The sequence below is a fragment of the Moschus berezovskii genome, chromosome 3, assembly GCF_049115385.1.
Source record: "Moschus berezovskii isolate FMDL1 chromosome 3, NW_MosBer_1.0, whole genome shotgun sequence".
Lineage (NCBI taxonomy): Eukaryota > Metazoa > Chordata > Mammalia > Artiodactyla > Moschidae > Moschus > Moschus berezovskii.
Genome location: NC_142462.1, coordinates 112,946,309 through 112,966,043, shown reverse-complemented (window position 1 = coordinate 112,966,043; position 19,735 = coordinate 112,946,309). Strand labels below are relative to the sequence as shown.

Here is a 19,735-nt window from a genome sequence, read left to right as displayed (position 1 = left end):
GATGGACAGGGAGGCCTGGTGTGCTGTGATTCATGGGGTCGCAAAGAGTTGGACATGACTGAGCAACTGAACTGAAGACAAGTAATCCTTGGTGGCTCAGTGGTAAAGAATCCACTTGCCAATGCAGGAGACGAGGGAGATGCAGGTTCGATCCCTGGGCCGGGAAGATCCCCTAGAGGAGGAAATGGCAACCCACTCCAGTGTTCTTGCCAGGGAAATGACATGGACAGATGATCTTGGTGGGCTACTGTCTATGGAGTCGCAAAGAGTCGGACGTGAGTTAGCCACTGAGCACATAAGCTACAAGCGTGTCAGTAAATCTCCAGGACCAGGTGACACTGTCTAGAATTTTCAGAGGAATGCCAAGGCAAAATTATCGTTCCCGACACCCAGCATGTGGCACTGTTAGCTGCCAGAGCAGATGGACACTTGACAATTCCTGCTTATAAGAAGGACTGCAGAGTGTGAGGCTGGGGGCGAGTGAACTAGACAAGAAGGGGGTTGCAACAGACATTCCCCAGGGGTTTTCACCTGCGCTGTCTCTGCATCGTTTGATGAGATGACACAAGGCTGGTCGTTGTGGTCCCATTTGATAGATGAGGAAAACAGGCCTGAGAAAAGTAAGTGACCCATACTGGCAAAGGTTCCAAGTAGCAGAATTGGGATTCAGGTTCCATGACAGTGGGGAAGTGGCAATCTTAATTACTGGCAAAAATAATTGAATCCTCTTTAGTCATTAATTCAACACATTATAAATTATGTCCTCGGCCTCCTCCGACCATAACCATGCCCACACCCATGGTCTCACCTGCTGTGTGCAGGGCACCAGGCCAGGGCAGTGGGGAGTCCGGGGCATGTTCACTGAGCCCTGACTGAGGCCAGGCATTGGTTGAGTGCAGCTGCTCTAGCAGCAGGCCAGGCAGAATTCAGCTGTTCTCATTTCTTCGAGAAGGTTTGAAAAAGCGAGGAGGCCAGTAGCCTCCTCTTTCTCCATGTTGGATGAGGGGGCTCTGTGGTCATGGCTAGAGTTGTTTGTGTAAAGATAGAAAAGATATATTTTTTGGATTCCCCAGGATTAGGTAGTAGAACCAGTCTTACTTTAAATACACGTAAACGATTTTGATGAGAGGAACAGCTGACTCTCTGCATGTGCTGAATAAGCCATCTTTTCTCCCTTGAAATTTCCTTGGAGAAAGTTTATGGGTGCCCGTCTTATTATTCAGACCTTTCTGCCAACCTTGCCTTGTGCGGAAGCTGTCTTTTAGGGGCCGTGAGGCAACATCATACAGGCTTCCAGAGTGTGTGAGCAGAGCGGCTTGCTTCAGCTGATCCGTTAGAAATCATTTTGCCCTGTCTCCATTATTCATTCATTTACCTGCTCATTCAATTATCTATTTCTGGTAGACGGGGTTCATTTCCCGAGGTCATCAGGGCACCGCTGTATCCTGCATCACTTTGCAAGTGATGCTGAGTGTTAACAGCTAATCTGACCAAATTGTGAGCTTCCCTAGAAGATTGATTCATATAGGATCAATTCATCTAAAATCTAAGGATTTTAGACAGGGATCTTTCTGAAACTGTTTATCCCCCAAAAGTGTGACCCCCCCCAATGTTCTTTTTGACACTAAATTGAAAATCCAGATAAATTACTATAGAAAAGTCACAGTCAGGAAGCTGCTGTGCTGCTGCCCAAAAGACGGCCTCAAGAATTAACATGCACTTAACGGGGGAAAGCACACACACCCACTCAGGCCAACTTCGTGCTGTGCTGGTGACATCAGAGCCAGGCTTGAGGAAAGAAGCAAAGGAACCCAGCACGCAGTGTCATTTGGAGGGCTTGTTATTTTGCAGTGTTTAGTTAAATCTGATGAACCAATTTCCATCACCTGACTCTTCCCGGGAGATGTGAGTTTTGAGGAGAGTACTCCATGGCTTCCTCTTTCCTGGGCTTCAGTCAGAACATCCCAGTGGTTAAGGGCTGCACTTTATGAAAAGACTGCATTTTGAAGAGGAGACACTGCACCCAACTGTCCACAGCCACCAGTCCTACACTCCTCCATGTTACAAAGCCGTTACTGATGTGTAGCGATGACCCATTGTCCTCCCTGCCTTCTACAGGGCAGAGGGAGGCGGGCAGGACCGGTTTGGAAAACACAGGGCAGAGCCGTGCCCAGGGGATGGACCCAGCGTGATCAGGAGAGACTTGCAAGAGTGTAGAAGGTGGGGGTCAGAGTGAACAGCGGCTACTGTGCGTGATGCCTGAGGACCAGGGCCACCCGTGGCTCCTTCCAGACCCCATTTCAGATTTCTCCAGAAGGTAGTCAAGTTGAAAGTGATCATAATGGTGACGTGTGTATATGTGTGCATATTTTGGGGCTTCCCAGGTGGCACTAATGGTAAAGAACCCACCTTTTGGTGCAGGAGACATAAGAGATGCGGGTTTTGATCCCTGGGTTGGACAGATACCCTGGAGAAGGAAATGGCAACCCACTCCAATATTCTTGCCTGGAGAATCCCATAGACAGAGGAGCCTGGCAAGGTACAGACCATATTGAGACACACACACATATATATATATATATATATGGATAATGTAACTCAAATGGAATGTGTGCAAATTTAAACTGTAGAATTTCTTTTTTTTTTTTGGTCCTCAGTCAGTTCAGTCACTCAGTTGTGTCCGACTCATTGCGGATACACAGAGTGTGGACTACACCCCAGGCCTCCCTGTCCATCACCAGTTCCCAGAGCTTACTCAGACTTATGTCCATCAAGTCAGTGATGCCATCCAACCATCTCATCCTCTGTCATCCCCTTCTTCTCCCGCCTTCAATCTTTCCTAGCATCAGGGTCTTTTCCAATGAGTCAGTTCTTCACATCAGGTGGCCAGACTATTGGAGTTTCAGCTTCAGCATCAATCCTTCCAATGAATATTCAGGACTGATTTCCTTTAGGATTGACTGGTTGGATCTCCTTGCTGTCCAAAGGACTCTCAAGAGTCCTATCCAACACCACAGTTCAAAAGTATCAATTCTTCAGTGCTCAGCTTTCTTTAAATTGGAGGCCAAGTGATACATTGGAAGGAGCACGCCAGCCTGGTGGCATTGGCACCCCAGCCCCTCCACTCACATGAAGGGCTAGTTAAAGGCTGTCGGCGATTTATCTGTGGTTGGGTGGGAAGGGAGTAGGAACAGCACAGTGAACAGTTCACACCCCTGTGCAGGAGGCCAGGCCAGCAGCTGTCATCTCCATCAGCTGGGGCAGCTGTCCCTGCGAACAATCCCGCGTCCCATGCCACTGTCGCCGACTCGGCCCCTGGTGGAGCCCAAAGGGGGACTCTCAGTTGCCTTGCGTTCTCAGTGCTCATGGGTAGGAGGGGCTGTGTAGGGAGTGCAGGCTCTGGACAACCCAACAGCAAAACAAAAAACAGTAACCGAATTTAAAAGTGGGCTAAGGATTTGGACAGAGTTTACTTAAAAGAAGATGTACCAGCAGCCATATGAAAAGTGCTCAGCCTCACTCATAAGCAGGGAAATGCAAAGAAAAACCATGGTGTGGTATCACCTCACACGTGGCAAGATGGCTGTTACCAAAAAGACAAGAGCTGATAAGTGTTGATGGAGGAAGTGGAGACACTGGAACTCTTGTACACTGCTGGTGGGAATGTAAGTTGGTGCAGCTACTATGGAAAACAGTACGGAGGTTCCTCAAAAAAATTGAAAATAGGGACTTCTCAGGTAGTCCAGTGGTTAAGACTCTACGCTTCCAGTGCAGGAGGTGCAGGCTCGACCCCCGGTCAGAGAACTAAGACCCCACATTCTGTGGGGCACAACCGAGAAGTGAAAAATAGAACTGCCGTGTGATCTAGCAGTCCCGCTTCTGAGTGTTTACCCAAAAGGATTAAAATTAGAACCTCACAGAGATACCTACACTCCCATGTTGACCGCAGCATGAGTCATAATAGCCAAAATGTGGAAGCAACCTAAGTGTCCATCGATGAATGGATAAAGAAAATGAGACTTGTGCATACAGTGGGGTGCTGTTCGGCCTTAAAAAGAAGGAAAATGTGCAGTATGCAACCTCATACGTGAGCTATCTAAAATAGTCTAATTTCACAGAATCAAAGAATTAAATCCCGGTTGCCAGGGGCTGTGGGTAGGGGGTCCATGGGCAGTCGCTAATCAACAGGCATAAACCTCAGTTACAAGGAATAAGCTTCAGAGATCTGCTATACAGCGTCACTGATACCGTATTGTATACTTAAAATTTTAAGAAAGTAGATCTCATGTTGCATATTCTTACCACAATAAAATAAAAAGTTTTAAATAAACTAAGACCACACTCAGTCACAAAAAGAAAAAGCAGCAGAAGAAGAATGCTAGCTCTTGGTTCCAGCCCAGCTCTGTCCCTAACCAGCTATGTGACCTTGAACACCCAAGTGACCTAAAGCATCCTAAAGGGACCTAAAGCACGCAACATTTTCCTGTTCTCAAAATGGAAGTTATAATTTTCTCCACCTCATAGTTCGGCTGTGAGGATTCAAGGGAATAAAACATGTAAAGGACTTTGAAGAGTAGTTGTGCATTCAGTAAACATTATCTATATTCAGTAATCAATGTCATAATAATAGAAGAGCAGTTTTCACATATAGTGTTGATTATGGCATGGAAAGTTCATTGGTGGAGATGAGTTTTGACTCTGGTCTTGCAGGACGGAATTGACCGGCAAATGGAAATCAGTAGCATATTCCAGGTAGGGTCCTACAGAGAAGGGGTCGCAGAATTGTGTCTGATTCTCCAGCCATGTTTTCTCCACTGGGGCTGATTTCTTTGCTTCTTAGCTCCTTGTTTCTTTTCATCACTTGAAAATGATGAAAATCATCTATTGCCATGACAACACAATGCAGTCGTGAACTCTGGCAGCTTTGTTCTTTATTCAGAAGTGATGTTCTGTCGAGGCCATTTAAGCAAGGATTTCTCATTCTGCTCTTGTCACTGTCTGTCTCACTTCCATTAGCCAATTCATAATGGGATTGATAAGCTATCAATAATAATTAGACACTGTCATGGGATGAATCCCAGCAGAATCGACATGTAGGAGCTAAAAGAATCTGTAGTCATCGTGTCAAATGCATGCTCATTTTTAAACTGACTCACTTAACAGCTTCCCATTTGTTCTTTAATCTGCATAGTACATCAAGTAGAGCACAGTGATTCTAACAATAGAAGAGATTAGAAACAGAGCAATCAAATTAATTCACCTCTTCCAAACCTGTCACATGTAAACCCAAAAAGGTGGGTATATCAGCATCAGACTGTGTTGTACCTGTCTGCTCGTCAGGCATGGGGACTTGCAGCTCAGAAAAAAGGGAGGAATCCCTGAAGAGCTCAGGGAGGTTTTATCCCACCCTCCTGATAGATATCAAGAAAATGACACGCAGAATTCCTCGACCCCTTTCGTGGAAAGACTCACCACCTGTTAGGTTTCCATCAGAAGACGGCTTTCAGTTCTGAGGGGTCATCTAGATCAGCTGTCAGCTTTATAAGACTCTTGCCAGAAAGCCATCCTCTGGTGACAGGAAGCTCACTGGTCCACGAGTTGGCCCACTGTATGTTCAGATAATTCCAGCTGTCAGAAAATTCTTACAAGCACTGAGCTGAAGCTTCTCCACAATTTCTAAACTTGAGTAAAGAATTTCAAGTACGTCCACCTTGAATTCGGTTGCAGCTTGGCCAAAATTAGTGGGGGTGGGGTGTATGTGTGTTTAATTTGCCCGTTTTCTATTTGTGTTTTCTGTTGCTATTTTTTTCTATTTCTATTTTTCTAGTTGTGTCTGACTCTTGGTGGCCCCATGAACTGTAGCCTTCCAGGCTCCTCTGTCCATGGGATTCGCCAGGCAAGAATACTGGAGTGGGTGGCCATTTCCTTCTCCAGTGGATCTTCCTGACCCAGGGATCAAACCTGCGTCTCCCACATTGGAGGCAGATTCTTTACCGTCTGAGCCACCAGGGAAGCCCTATTTAATAAACTACTCAGAACCTAAGGAATGTAGTCAGCAGGGATTGTCTTGGTCTGGGTCTCTATGAAGAATACACTTACTAAAAGGATTTATTTTCTCTCCAAATTAGGAGTAAAGCAAATCCTCTTTTAAATGTCTTTAATAATAAATATTTAGGGGACCACAAATGGCTTCTTTAATGCCACTCTCCCTAACAATTTCATGGCAAGTTAGAGCTGGAGGGACATCCAGGGTCACCCCAGTATATCCAGGCCACTGCCCAAGGTCACACCAATAACACGGACAGCAGAGCCAGGCCTAGAGCGCCAGTTCTGAGAACACGTTTGGCAACAGCCAGCCTCTGTCCTTCACGTGGGGCCTGCCACCCACAGACTGTGCACCTGCAGCAGAACGTGTCTGCGCTTAGTGAGGTGACCAGATGAGTCACTGTGTGTGCCATTTAATCAGGCGGCACTGGCTGCGACCGAAGGGCGGGGCAGGCTGGCCGCACGCTCAGTCCCCCGGCGCCGACCCTGGTCCTGGGAGCATTTTGTGATGGTGCCAGAAGTGGGGGGTTAGAGCTGGGGGCATTTCCTCTAATAACATCTTACTACACAACAGACTGCTCACAGGCCCGCGCCACCCCCCACGGAGAGCAGCTGTGGCCTTTTTCGCCAGTTCGTCCTCTTTTTTAAAGGCCGCTCTCCTTCCTCCCAGTGTGTTGTGGGTTAGTCACTCGGTCGTGTCCAACTCTTTGCCACTCCATGGACTGTAGCCTGTCAGGCTCTCCTGTCCATGGATTTTCCAGGCAAGAATACTGGAGTGGGTTGCCATTGCCTCCCCCAGGGGATCTTTCCAACCCAGGGATCGAACCTGAGTCTCCTGTTTCTCCTGCACTGCAGGCGGATTCTTTACTGCTGAGCCATCAGGAAAGCCCCGGTGCTCCTTCCCATTTCCACAGCTTTCCAGAACTCTTGCTGTTCTCAGATTTCACGTCTCTACTTTGGAGGCTTGGGGACCTTTCCCCGGTGCCCCACTTTCTAGTTCTTCTGCCACATCTGAGTCGTCCATTCCCACCTACCTTGTGAGTCCCATTTGCTTTCTTGTCCCTGAATAAGCATATGGACTTTAAAACTTGAGATATAATTTGCGTACCATACAGTTTACCCATTTAAAGTGTACAGTTAAGTGGTTTGGGGCCTATAACATTAATTTTTTTTCAGTTGTGGCACTCAGTCTCAGCTCAGTCACTCAGTCGTGTCCGACTCTGCGACCCCATGAACAGCAGCACGCCAGGCCTCCCTGTCCATCACCAGCTCCTGGAGTTTACCCAAACTCATGTCCATTGAGTCGGTGATGCCATCTAACCATCTCTTCCTCTGTCGTCCCCTTCTCTTCCTGCCCTTAATCTTTCCCGGCATCAGGATCTTTTCAAATGAGTCAGTTCTTCGCATCAGGTGGCCAAAGGATTGGAGTTACAGCTTCAACATCAGTCCTTCCAATGAACACCCAGGACTGATCTTTAGGATGGACTGGTTGGATCTCCTTGCAGTCCAAGGGACTCTCAAGAGCCTTCTCCAACACCACAGTTCAAAAGCATCAATTCTTTGGAGCTCAGTTTTCTTTATAGTCCAACTCTCACATCCATACATGATTACTGGAGAAACCATAGCCTTGATTAGACGGAACTTTGTTAACAAAGTATGTCTCTGCTTTTTAATATGCTGTCTAGGTTGGTCATAGCTTTCCTTCTGAAGAGTAAGTGTCTTTTAATTTCATGGCTGCAATCACCATCTGCAGTGATTTTGGAGCCCCCAAAAAATAAAGTCAGCCACTGTTTCCCCATATATTCCCCATGAAGTGATGGGACTGGATGCCATGATCTTAGTTTTCTGAATGTTGAGCCTTAAACCAACTTTTTCACTCTCCTCTTTCAATTTCATCAAGAGGCTCTTTAGTTCCTCTTCATTTTCTGCCATAAGGGTGGTATCATCTGCATATCTGAGGTTATTGATATTTCTCCCGGCGATCTTGATTCCAGTGTGCTTCTTCCAGCCCAGCGTTGCTCATGATATACTCTGCATAAGTTAAATATAATAAAGTTTGCCACTTTAACCATTTTTAAGTGTATAGTTCAGTGACATTAAATACATTCACAGTGTGTGCAGCCGTTAGCACTATTTCCAAAACTCTTCCATCACCTCAAACAGAAACTTTGTACCATTAAGCAGCCCAAATTCCTCTCCCCACCCCGCAGCCCCTGGTAACCAACCTCTAATTTACATTCTGTCTCTATGAATTTGCCTATTCTAGGAATCTTGTATAAGTGGAATCACACAATATCTGTCCTTTTGCGTCTGGCTTATTTCATTTAGCATAACATTTTCAAGATTCATCCATATTGTAGCATGTATCAGAACTTCATTCATTTTTATGGCTGAATACTATTCCATTGATCAGTTGATGGGCACTGAGGTTATTTCCACCTTTTGGCTATGGTGAATACTACAGCAGTGAACATTAGCATACAAGTGTCTGTTTTGGCTTTCAGTTCCGTTTTGTACTTAACCTAGACCAGAATCACTGGGTCATACAGTAACTGTTTACCTCAAACTGTGTTTGAGCAACAAGCATGTGGACCTTCTGCATTTCAGCTGTTATAAGTAGAAAGTGTAGTTCTTTATCCCCTGCAGGAGGAAATGGCAGCCCACTCCAGTATTCTTGACAGGATAATCCCATGGACAGAGGAGCCTGGTGGGTTACAGTCCATTGGGATTGAAGAGTCAAACATAACTGAGCAACTTAGCACACATGCACATAGTTTTTCTTAATTAAGATATATCCGTTTTATCAGTTAGAATGAAGAACCATAAGTTATGCAATCAGTTCATTCCTTGCCTTCTTCTGAGTTCTTAATTATCATCTGCACAGCTCACTTGACAGTTCATCATGGAAGCCTTTATGACATCCTTCCTCTTTAACTGATTATTTTAAAACTTTTAGTGTGTAACTTGTCATGTTTTTATACAATCCTTCACTGAGATTTTAATCGTCTCCTAGGGTGGAGACACATATTATATTTCTTTATACAGAAATTCCCTGTGGCACCTAGCATAGATCTCCAAGGTATCTAACTGATGAGTTTTAACTTCTTTCCTATCAGTCTTCTGGTTTATTCTTAGACTGGAAACTTTTTCAGCAAGTCTGTACCTTCATAGAACTCATTTTTCCCAGAGATATTTTTCCCCTGCAAACCTGTTTTCATATGTTAAATGAGGTAACACTAATAATAGAAGCTAGTTTTCATAGAATACTTACTCTGTGTTGTGTACCATTCAAAATACTTTCTGTATATTTTCTCATTTGAGTCTCAAAACAAGCCTGTAATGTAGCTACTATTATTATCTACACCTTACTGGTAAGGAGATTGAATCGCTTGGAGGTTGAATAGTCACCCAAGGCCACCAGCACTTGCTGAAGTTAGACATCTGTCTGCCGGGCCTGTGTCCTTACCCACAGACGCAGAGAGGGACCCGTCCACCCTGATCCAGGGGGGACAGAAGGTACAGCCCCAAGAGGAATTATCTAGCCCAGATGTCAGCAGTGCAGGGGCAAGGCATCAGGCCTCCTGTGGACTCAACTCCCAGCCCCTCAGCCTTTTGTAGACCAGTAGCTCTGGGGCTCCAGTTTCTCATTTCTCCACTGCCCTCAGGTGGGGCAGAGATCAGTCTTGGAATCTGGCCTGTCACTGGCTGTGTGACCTTGGGCAAGACACCTCGGTTGGGAGGTGGCAGTATTGTGGTTGCATTAGGCGCTCTATAAATACTGGCTTCTTAGCCAAATGGTTGGACACTGACCATCTTACTTAGGCAATCAATATTTCTTAAAAATAGATGATCAATATACAAAAATAGATGCGATCCATTTTTACACCTTTCACAATAAGCAACCAATTCCGTATCTGTCATCCCACCAGCCTCTCACTGAGCTGGGAGGCAGACAGAATTGGTTCCCAAAGTGACAAACATAAATATCTCAGGAAAAAAGAAATGTGCTAGCCCACAGCCAGGCAAAGCCTGTTCCCCCCCATCAGTGTATGAAGTCTCGGTCCTAGAATGAAGACCAGGGGTTCAGAGCAGCACCCTCACAGGCGTCTTTTACCCCCACCCCACCCTCGGCCGGGCAGTGAAGAAGCCACAGGAGGGTTGGGACATCCCTGAGATGGGGACTTGGGGGGTCTCGGGTGGCCTGCATGGCAAAGCCATCGCCCCTCCTGTCCCCAGAGCGGAGAGGTAGCTGAGGCTGTGGGGTCTAGCTCTGATTGCTCAGCTGTGAGGGATTACCAGGGTCAGCACCTCACTTTCCCATCCCTCTCACAACATCCCAGCCTCTCCTGGATGTCTTATCCTCTCTTGCCTAAATTGGTGGGGTCTCCCAGGTCCCGAGCCTAATAAAGCTTACGCTCTTTCTTCCCAGGGGTGTTTTCTTCCACACCACAGCCTCAGGTTGCCTGGGTCTGGCTGGGTGCTCTGTGTGCTTTAATGTCCCTCCCTGGTGGCTCAGAGGGCACTGTGTGAATTGGAACATCTCCTGCCTTATTAGTAAACAAGAGTGTCACAGCCATCAGCAAGTTCGGGCCTCCAAATGTAATGTCAAATGGAGCATTTCCTGCCATAGTAAACAGGGATGTCACAACCTAGCTATTTTTCCTTAATGGACAATAATCTTTTGATGTTCAGACTCCTTGCCCCTTGCTGCAAACTTCTATATAACCAGATTCCTCTCCCTACCTCCTCGGAACAGTTATCTCAGGATCACTTGAGATGCTGTCTCTTGGACTCCCAAGCCCTAGGTGGTGGTTGTACAGTCACTCATTCGTGTCCCACTCTGCAGCCCCATGGACTGCAGCCCACCAGGCTTCCCTGTCCTTCACTATCTCTCCAAGTTTGCTCAAACTCATGACCATTGAGTCAGTGATGCCATCCAACCATCTCATCCTCTGTCATCCCCTTCTCCTCTTGCTCTTAATCTTTGCCAGCATCAGGGTCTTTTCCAGAGTTGGCTCTTCCCATCAGGTGGCCAAAGGATTGGAGCTTCAGCTTCAGCATCAGTCCTTCCAGTAAATATTCAGGGTTGATTTCCTTTAGGATTGACTGGTTTGATCTTCAAGTGGTCCAAAGGACTAGGAATTCCCACCAAACAAAAGATAACTCTCAATTTCTAGGTTGCGACTGCTTTTTTAGTGGACAGCTGCCACAGAGCTCTGGGCTGCCAGTTCTTCCCCTGCAGGTCTTCTGAGCCCTGCTGCATGGGGGAGAGCCCAGGCCTGCCTGGAAGGCTCTCTCACCCCATCTCCAGAAGCTTCTGTGGGCCCCACTCCAGCCCCTTCTCGTGTCCTCACATCATCCCCACCCCCACCCCCGCCGGTGAGACTGGTGACGCCTGGGTTTCCCCATCAGGGTTCTCTAGAGCAGAAGTCATGTTCCTACCCTCCCTCCTGCTCCGCCTGCCCCTGCCTGCAGCAAGTGCGGCTCTGCCCGGCCAGTCAGGTGTCTCACCGCACAGCCTCCCACGATCCTGGTTTCTCCCTTTGCGTTTCCAGCACTGTCTCCAAGCAGAGAAAAAACGTCATCAGCTGCGTCACGGTCCACGACTCTCCCTACTCCGACTCCTCCAGCAACACCAGCCCCTACTCCGTGCAGCACCGCGCCGGGCACAACGCCACCACCTTCGACACCAAGGGGAGCCTGGAGCCGCACTGCACGGGGAACCCCCGGACCATCATCGTGCCCCCCCTGAAAACCCAGGCCAGCGAGGTGCTGGTGGAGTGTGACAGCCTGGGGCCAGGTAATTCAGGGCGGAGCTGCCAGGAGCATCTCTCTGGAGGCTGGTTTTCGGCTTCCTGCGGCTCGCAATCTTGTTACAGGAGCACTTAATAAGTCCTGGGTCGGGGGAGTGGGTGGTTAGTAGATCTTCACCAAGGATCCTGTTTAAGAAGATTCCTTGTTGTCAGCCCAGGCGGCCAGAGATAACCTCATATCTGTCACAAAAAGTCCTCCCTGTGATGACGGCCGCCTCATTTCTAAACTATATCTCGTGGATGGATGGGTGGATGGATGGATGGTTGGGTGGGGAGTTTGCAAAGAGTTTGTCGCCTGAGTGGGAACAAAGCCTGGTCAGCCCTCAATGTTTCCTACTGAGTATGGCTTTCTTTGCTTTCATGGGACCGTTCTCAGGAGCCACATGTTCTGGAATTATTCCATATGGGCACCCCTTAGGTTTCTCACACCTGGCTTAGGTTTCTCAAATATTCAGGAGAGTGAGAAGGGAGCCTTTCTTTTGTAAGAGGGGTGAATGTGAGAGAGAAGGCGGGTAAGGGAACCAGTGGGTCCTAGGGCCAGTGCACCCATTTAGGAAAAGACACATCTGAAAGTTAAGAATCTGGGCACTGACCCCTCAAACCTCTCCTTGTCTCGCACCCTGAGTCCTCAGGTCACCCGCATGTAACCCATTTATAAAGATTACAGCCTTAAATGCACACATCTTGGTGTGAGGGGCTCTCCTGCTTAATTAACAGTGAAGGTGTCAAGACTACGTTGTTGAAAACCTTAAGACCAGCAAGAAGAGAAGGACATATTCTTTTTCATCTGTAATCCAAAACCCAAAAAGCTCTGAAAACCAGATTTTAAGTTCCCAACAAACTCAGCTGGTAAAAGCAGACCTGAGCTAACCAAAGGCTGTTTGCAAGTCCCTTTGTCATGTTCCTATTTGTGTCATAGTCGTATCTGTGCCACTTAGTGAAATGTCCCTGTATTTTATAACAGAAATATTCACTTCTTTTTATTATGTGGTTAGTGCCCAAGGCTCCTTTGGGGGGAACCTAAAATGTTGAATATGTATCAAATTCCCTTCTAAAATCTGAAAGTCTTGATTTTAAGTGTCTGACCCCGGGGATTTCTGATCAGAGATTGTCGATCTACAGGATGAGATGAGTATTGTAAATTGAGGATGCCCGTGTTCCAGGACCTCTCAGAGGAACTCCGTAGCAGTAACGGCCCCTTTACAATTCAGGACAGTGGTCTGTAAGAATTTCTCAGAACAGACCTTACCCAGGACCTCTGGGAATTCATAAAGGCGGGGGTGGGCGTGGGGTGGTGGTGAGTAGCTGATGCTGAAATTCCCTTGGCCTTTTAAACACAGCATAGGGTGCATGAGAGTGGCCACATCATCACAGGTTAGGCATCTTCCAGCGCACAGCTTTGTGGGTCTTGGTGCTGGCAAAATTGGAGTTACTGAAACTTTAAGATGAGGTGGTCCAACCCCTAGTTGAGACAGGTGAGGAAACCGAAGGCCAGCTTTGCCCCACCTAACACAGCAGTTTTCTGTCAGGACCCAGAACAACAGCGAGGTGGACGGAGGTGGCTTTGTGGAGCCCACAGGTCACCCCTTTCACATTCCATTGCCCGTTTCCACCACCAGCTGTCATGCTGTGGGCCGCCCGTGGCGGTTTTGAGGACTCACCCCACTACATTTCCACAAAGATTGTTAGAGCTGAAGGGATGAGAATCTCTCAGGGATACTTTGGACCAAAAAAAAAAAAAGGAAGTTATTCTCAGAATTCTCAGAAAGGCTGCTGGTTCTAAAGCACCTCATGCTGCTGTCTCTGGGGAAGCCCGTGGTGTGATTTCCTGATGTAAAGAGAGATGTGTGTTCCCCTGTGAGGACCTGCCTTCCTAGTGACAGCAGGAGGCAGGAAGAAGCTTCATTCTGGTCCCTGTCGGCCCACCAGCCTGTGGCGTCTCTCAACGCTGACACCCACCATTAGCGGCACAACCCTCCTAGCTCAGCTCAGAAGAATCAGGAGAGCAGCCTTCCTCGGCCTTCTGGGGCCCATTCAGCCCCTTTATGGACAAAGTGTGAACCAGCCACCTTTGTGGGGGTCCCAGGCATCCCTGAGCCCTCTCAGGTCAAGACAGAGGCTGTGCAGCCAACAGTCCATTTTCTTTCTTTTCTTGGTTCATTTTCTCTCAGTGTTCACCCCCTCTTTGGGTCCCAGTTCAGAAAGGATCCCTGAGAATGTCTCACGTAGCCTCCTCAGGTCTCATGGGGTAGTTAAGGTTCTTCTGGAAGGCAGCAGAATGAACTCTGCATTGTCATAAGGAAAATGCAGGACTGAGGGAAAGGTCAACCACTAAGTCCTGGATGGGACAGAACTCCTTGATCTGAGCCACTGGAGGCCCAAGGCCTGCTTTCTGGGCACTGCGTCACCCTGACCTAGTGACCCCCAGGCTCCCAGTTTTCCTGTCCCAGGAGACAGGACTTGATGATTCCAAGTTGGGGCAGACATCTGTTCCTTGAGCATCAGCCTTAGCCAAGCAACAGGGCTCAATAATAAAGACATCAGCCATAGCTAACACTGTTAAGAGCTTAACACGTGCCAGATACTAAGCATTCTACGTCCTTTAACTCAAGTCATCCTCACAACGACCCTAATGTAGTTTCCATTACTTTCCCAGTTTTCCACAGGAAAATAGATGCACAGAGAGGTTAACTCCACCACAGCCATGCGGCTGGCCCTCCAGGGCTCACCCGGGATCTGAAGCACTCTGCCACCTGTCTTGTGCAGACAGGGCCACCCGTGAACCCAGGCCTGTTCCCGAACAGCTAGGAAAGATGGAGGGCAAAAGGAGAAAGGGACAACAGAGAATGAGATGGTTGGATGGCATCTCTGACTCAATGGACATAAGTTTGAGCAAACTCCAGGAGATGGTGAAGGACAGGGAAGCCTGGCATGGGGCAGTCCATGGGGGTCACAAAGAGTCGGACACGACTTAGGGACTGAACAGCAAGGCTTAGGTAGAGAGCTCTGTACATCCTTCCAGCTCCAAAATATGCCTCAAGAACTTGACCTTCAGCACTTGTCTTCTCCACTCCAAGGTCACTTCATTTCTCTCCGCAGGAGGAAATTCCTATTCTAGGTTCTTGGTCCCTTTCAAGACCCTCTTCCCTGATTCTGGGGTCCCCTGCTCAGGCGACTTGACAAGCTCTGACCCAGCCCCCCACCCCTGTCCCTGCGATGATGGTGGCCTGGCCCTGTCAAATCAATTTCATCTGAAGCTCTTTAACCTCTTCACTTGCAGGCTCAAGCTATGGGTCCCTTGCACTTAACAGTCTCTCCCTCAAGTATAATTACCACAAAGTGCCCAGAGAGTTCACACAGGAACAGAGAGGTGCCATCCACAGCTGGGCCCAGGCAGCCTGCACATCTGGTGATCTGCAGGGCAAGGAGGAGCTGAACACCAACACAGCAGCCCCATGGCTGAGTGATGGAGACTGAAGTTGTCCTGATAGCCAACATCTGCAGCTTTCCATCCTTCACCCTACAGTGGGTCCCCTGAACCCTTCCATCCAACCCCACCCCCAGGTTTTGAGGGGCCTTTGAGGGTCTAACGAAGTTTGGCCTGAGCACAGACCCTGATTCCATGATGCAGGTCAGCTGTGTCCACCAGGGCCAGGCTGGCTTCTGCTCTCCCAGAAGCTTGTGAAGAATACAAATTCCTGGGCATCTCGCGCTTCAGTGGGTGGGATGGGAGGGCCACTGGGCACCAATGCACAGTTGAATTTGGGGTCTCTGCTAGGACCCGCCCCTTCCCAGCGAGGTAGCTCTCCTTTTACTGGGGCGGGGGCAGGGGCTGTTGCCTCCGGGTAGGAGGCTCCTCTCACCCTCAGTGTGCTCCCCAGTCTCCTGCTCCCAGGTTCCCGACTCGCCTTCACTCTCCAGCTTTGTCTCCATCAAGTTAATCAGCATTCTCTCTTGCCGGCCCCAGCCTCAGGTATCAGGGACCAGCCCCGATATGACCCAGGGTATCCTCGGGATGAACGGCGTCGGCGTCAGAGAGAGAGAGAGAAAGAGAGAGAGAGAGACAGGGGCTGATGATTCCTTGGTTTACGCTGGAAACCAATAAAACCCCAGCACGGGGCTTGCTCTGTTTACGTAGGCCGCAGGCGCCCTCTCGAATCACTTGAGGCACCCCACCAGGGCATCCCCTCGAGTGGGTCTTAGAAGCCCAGGCAGATAAGTAAACTCAGAGGGCCCAGCACTCCAAGGATCTCAACCAGAAAAAGGAGAATAGAGAAAAGGACGGAAAAAGAGAAAGAACGACACGGGGAGACCAAGCTTCAGTGAGCAAGGCCCAAAACTTTATTTTCCAGTGCTGCTTTTATACCCTAAGTTATGCGCATAAGAAACAAAGAAAGGGAGGTATAGATTCACACCAAAATCACGTGGGGTCAGCAGTCTTGACCCTTATCAGGATCAGGGCTTATTTTTGTATATCTCGTGATAAAAGTTTTTAGGTGGTTTACATCATCTTCTGGCCAGGGGGCCTGCTAACAGTTTATGGCCCTCTCTCCTAACAATAGGTTAGTTAGCAAGTAAAAGACTTTTCTTTTAAGGTGACTTTCCTAAAGTTAGGTGCTAGACACATAACAAAGTTACATTCCTATAAGGCACCGGTGTAGTGAGCTGCAAGAAAGGAACTTATTAACTTAAGATCTCATGTGGTTAAGTCAAAGGATTAATATATTTCCAAGGATACAATAGATAGAGGAAACTGCAGCAAGCATTGATTCAACAATGAAATCTTTTCCAGTACTATTCTAATGATTTTAACTTCTTCAACAGATTCCTGTATTTTAGGATATTAGGCTTTCTGTCCTTGCATGGCTGGGAGGCTATAAACAGTCACACTCATAGTTGTAAGAGCCCGGACAAACTTGTCATGCAAGTTAGAAAGCTATCAGAGGGGCTTGGATTGGAACACTCCTATTAAGCCGAGGAGAACTTTTAAACTACAGCTCTGAACTAATGTTTTCAGAGAAAGGTGGTTGGGGGGAAGCCCCCGTAAGTATTAGAGGACTTGGTAAGAGGCGTAAGATAGTAAAGCAGTCAGACTCCAGTTTTCTTTGGGGTAGATGCTCAGGTAAGTCCAGGGGGTTCCTCGAGCCCTGATTAGCCTTTGCCCGTCAGGCCTCTTCCCCAATTGACCTTTGCCATGGGTAGGATTTCCCTCGCTGGCTCCCGGCACTCAGGCATCTCCTCATCATGACTTTGATCTCGTCACCCTGGGATTTGTAATACAATTGATCCGACCCAGTTATGTCAAGTGTGCTTCATTAATTGTTAGCATCCCTACCCCCTAGAACAGCCAGAGGGTGCGGAGTATGCTCAGTCACTCAGTTGTATCCGATTCTTTGACCCTGTGGCCTGCAGCAAGCCAGGCTTCTCTGTCCATGGGATTCTCCAGGCAAGAGTGGGTTGCCATGCCTTCCTCCAAGGGATCTTCCAGACCCAGGAATCAAACCCGCATCTTTTGTATCTCCTGCATTCACACATGGATTCTTTACCACTAGCGCCACCTGGGAATGACCAGATGTGCTCTTTTTACACTCACAGTCCCGGGGTGCCTGACTGAGACCGTATTAGGCTTTTGTGTTTCCCAAAGATGCTCATCCCCAATAAATCTTCCAAATTCTCACAACTGACAGCACGAGAAATAGCCCTGCCTTCTGAGGTCCTGGGTTCATCTTGCCGCTTCTGCTTTTACTGGGGTCTTTTCTTAAAGTCCCTACTCTGGGAGGCTCCCTCAAACGTGGATGGTTTTAGAGTTGGGGAATACGCAGAGGACACTGCAGATTTTGGCAAGAGTCTGGACTCCTGTGCTAAAGGCCTGTTGGCATTCACTGTGGATCACTTCCTCTTGATCTAGACAAAGCTTCAGGACAGGAATACCTGATGTTAGGAGAGACACTGAGAGGCAGGCGAGCAGTCACTCTCAATTCCGTATGTCCTGTGCCCACGCATGCGGTTCTCTGACTCTGCCTCCTGGAGACACAAGTCCCACTCTGCTGGAATCGCTGTTCACAGGCACCAATAATGACGGAAATGGTTTCTTTAATATAAACTGACCGCCCTCTTCATTTTATTCTGGTTGTTCCCCCCACCCCTGAATAAATTGTTGTTCAGTTGCTAAGTCATGTTTGACTTTTCATGACCCCAAGGGCTGCAGCACACCAGGCTTCCCTGTCCTTCACTGTCTCCTGGAGTTCGCTCAGACTCATGCCCATTGAGTCAGTGATGCCATCCAACCATCTCATCCTCTGTTGACCCTTCTCCTTTTCCCCTCAATCCTTCCCACATCAGAGTCTTTTCCAGTGAGTCGGCTCTTCACATAAGGTGACCGAAGTATTGAAGTTTCAGCATCAGTCCTTCCAATGAATATTCAGGGTTGATTTCCTTTCAGATTGACTGGCTTGGTCTCCTTGCTGTCTGAGAGACCACAGTCCCTTTTTTGATTTTCTGATGTGGCCACCTGCCACATCTGTCACTGCGTCTTTGCATCTTGGCAGGTGGCCCCCAACTGCACCCCTGGCTGGAACACAAGGAACCTCCGAGAGCTCTCCTTCCGCCTCTTAGACGACCCTTAGGCTTTTCAGTGTCACCAGATAGTAATTCTAAAGTCCATCAGCGTTTGCTCCCAACCCGTGGGACAAGCTGCAGCCCAGGTGTCAGTCCAGAGTCAACATCATCGCTGAGTTTGAGGGCGATGCGGCTGACGGGGGATCACTCAGGACTGTGTCCTCGGAAGACTACTGTTGTCCCCGTAGGGCAGGGTCTTCCGGGCAGCCAAAGACCTGTGACTGACCTATGCTCTTTTCCTCCTCCCCACACAGTCAACACCAGTCACCACTCGTCCTCCTTCAAGTCCAAGTCCTCCAGCAACGTGACCTCCACCAGCGGTCACTCTTCAGGGAGCTCGTCTGGAGCGATTGCCTACCGGCAGCAGCGGCCAGGACCACACTTCCAGCAGCAACAGCCTCTCAATCTCAGCCAGGTAAGCACACATGCCACCCCCGCCCCCTGCCCCCCTCCTCCCACCAGCTAACCAGGTGCCCTGGGGTAGCAGGAAGTGCCCCCGTGAGCTCTGGTGGTCTCCTGCTGCTGCGGGTCACCTTGGAGAAGGTGGATCCTCAATTCACGGAGAACCAGTCCAACGCAAAATGACTTGTCTAATGTTCCAAAGCACTTAGTGATGTGGTGCCTGCTTAAAAATAGTCTGGCCCACATGTTGCCGTTTCAGCCCAGCAAAGGGTAAACACTGGGTCCAGGCCCACTTCGGGTCAGAACCCCAGAGACAGACCTAGAATCCAACCAGGCCAGGCCTCCTGAGTCATTACACTGAAGGAGGCCTCACACAGGGACCCCAAACCCAGGAAAAGGGCCGGCAGACTTGGGAGACAGTGGGTGATGCTCAGGGGCATATCAACCAGGCGGTGTCTCCACGGGCAGCACTTGGCCTTGTGTGTCTAGGATCACTCGGGTCTGAATTGCAAAGTGGACTCCAGCCGGCTTGCTTAGTAGCTGGGAGGTAACATTCAGAAAACAAAGATCATGGCATCTGGTCCCATCACTTCATGGGAAATAGATGGAAAAACAGTGGAAACAATGTCAGACTTTATTTTTTTGGGCTCCAAAATCACTGCGGATGCTGATTGCAGCCATGAAATTAAAAGACGCTTACTCCTTGGAACGAAAGTTATGACCAACCTAGATAGCATATTAAAAAGCAGAGACATTACTTTGCCAACAAAGGTCCGTCTAGTCAAGGCAATGGTTTTTCCCATGGTCATGTATGGATGTGAGAGTTGGACTGTGAAGAAAGCTGATCGCCGAAGAAT

General features: G+C 48.5%; 1 protein-coding gene across 4 annotated transcripts in view; it reads left to right on the top strand.

The window, feature by feature from the left end:
• HIPK2 (homeodomain interacting protein kinase 2) overlaps nucleotides 1-19,735 on the top strand; it is a 213,071-nt gene that overhangs the window by 180,398 nt on the left and 12,938 nt on the right. For all 4 annotated transcript variants that reach the window (XM_088834690.1, XM_088834688.1, XM_088834689.1 and 1 more), the window contains exons 13-14: nucleotides 11,601-11,845; nucleotides 18,731-18,891. In XM_088834690.1, coding sequence (XP_088690816.1) covers nucleotides 11,601-11,845; nucleotides 18,731-18,891 — 406 coding nt within the window. The remainder of the gene's footprint in view (nucleotides 1-11,600; nucleotides 11,846-18,730; nucleotides 18,892-19,735) is intronic.